Source organism: Pterocles gutturalis, unplaced genomic scaffold (assembly GCF_000699245.1).
Source record: "Pterocles gutturalis isolate BGI_N339 unplaced genomic scaffold, ASM69924v1 scaffold16945, whole genome shotgun sequence".
In the NCBI taxonomy this organism is placed as follows: domain Eukaryota; kingdom Metazoa; phylum Chordata; class Aves; order Pterocliformes; family Pteroclidae; genus Pterocles; species Pterocles gutturalis.
Window position 1 is genome coordinate 10,432 of NW_010146168.1, and position 378 is coordinate 10,809.

General features: G+C 65.9%; 1 protein-coding gene across 1 annotated transcript in view; it reads left to right on the forward strand.

Moving 5' to 3' along the window:
• Positions 1-336, forward strand: part of NFKBIE (nuclear factor of kappa light polypeptide gene enhancer in B-cells inhibitor, epsilon) — a gene marked incomplete at both ends in the record, with an annotated part of 1,068 nt that extends 732 nt beyond the window's left edge. The window contains 2 exons of the mRNA XM_010085646.1: positions 1-76; positions 248-336. The exon at positions 1-76 is cut by the window's left edge and continues 141 nt beyond it. Of these exons, the coding sequence (XP_010083948.1) occupies positions 1-76; positions 248-336 (165 nt within the window). The remainder of the gene's footprint in view (positions 77-247) is intronic.
• Positions 337-378: the final 42 nt, after the last annotated feature.

Consider the following 378-nt stretch of genomic DNA (forward strand, 5'->3'; position numbering starts at 1 on the left):
GGGGGGTCAGCCCCGCCGGAGGGCACGGCCCAGCCCCACGGGCACCACCAGGACCTGCAGCTCCAGAACTGGCAAGGTGAGACCTGGGGACAGCCCGGTGCGGAGCCAGTGGCTGGGCTGGGGAAGAGATGATGTGTTGGGGATGCAGGGATGCAGGAGCGGAGCAGGGCGGGCGTGGGGCTGGGGTTGGCGTGCCTTGGGGCGGTCTGGGCTGACTGTGGTTCTCTGTCCTGCCTACCCACCCCAGGCTTGGCCTGTCTGCACATCAGCACCTTGAAGGGGAACATCCCAATGATGTCTCTGCTGCTGGAGAGCGGTGCCAACATTGATGTTCAGGTAAGGCTGGGCCTGGTGGGATGGGTGGGTAAGGCTGGGCAT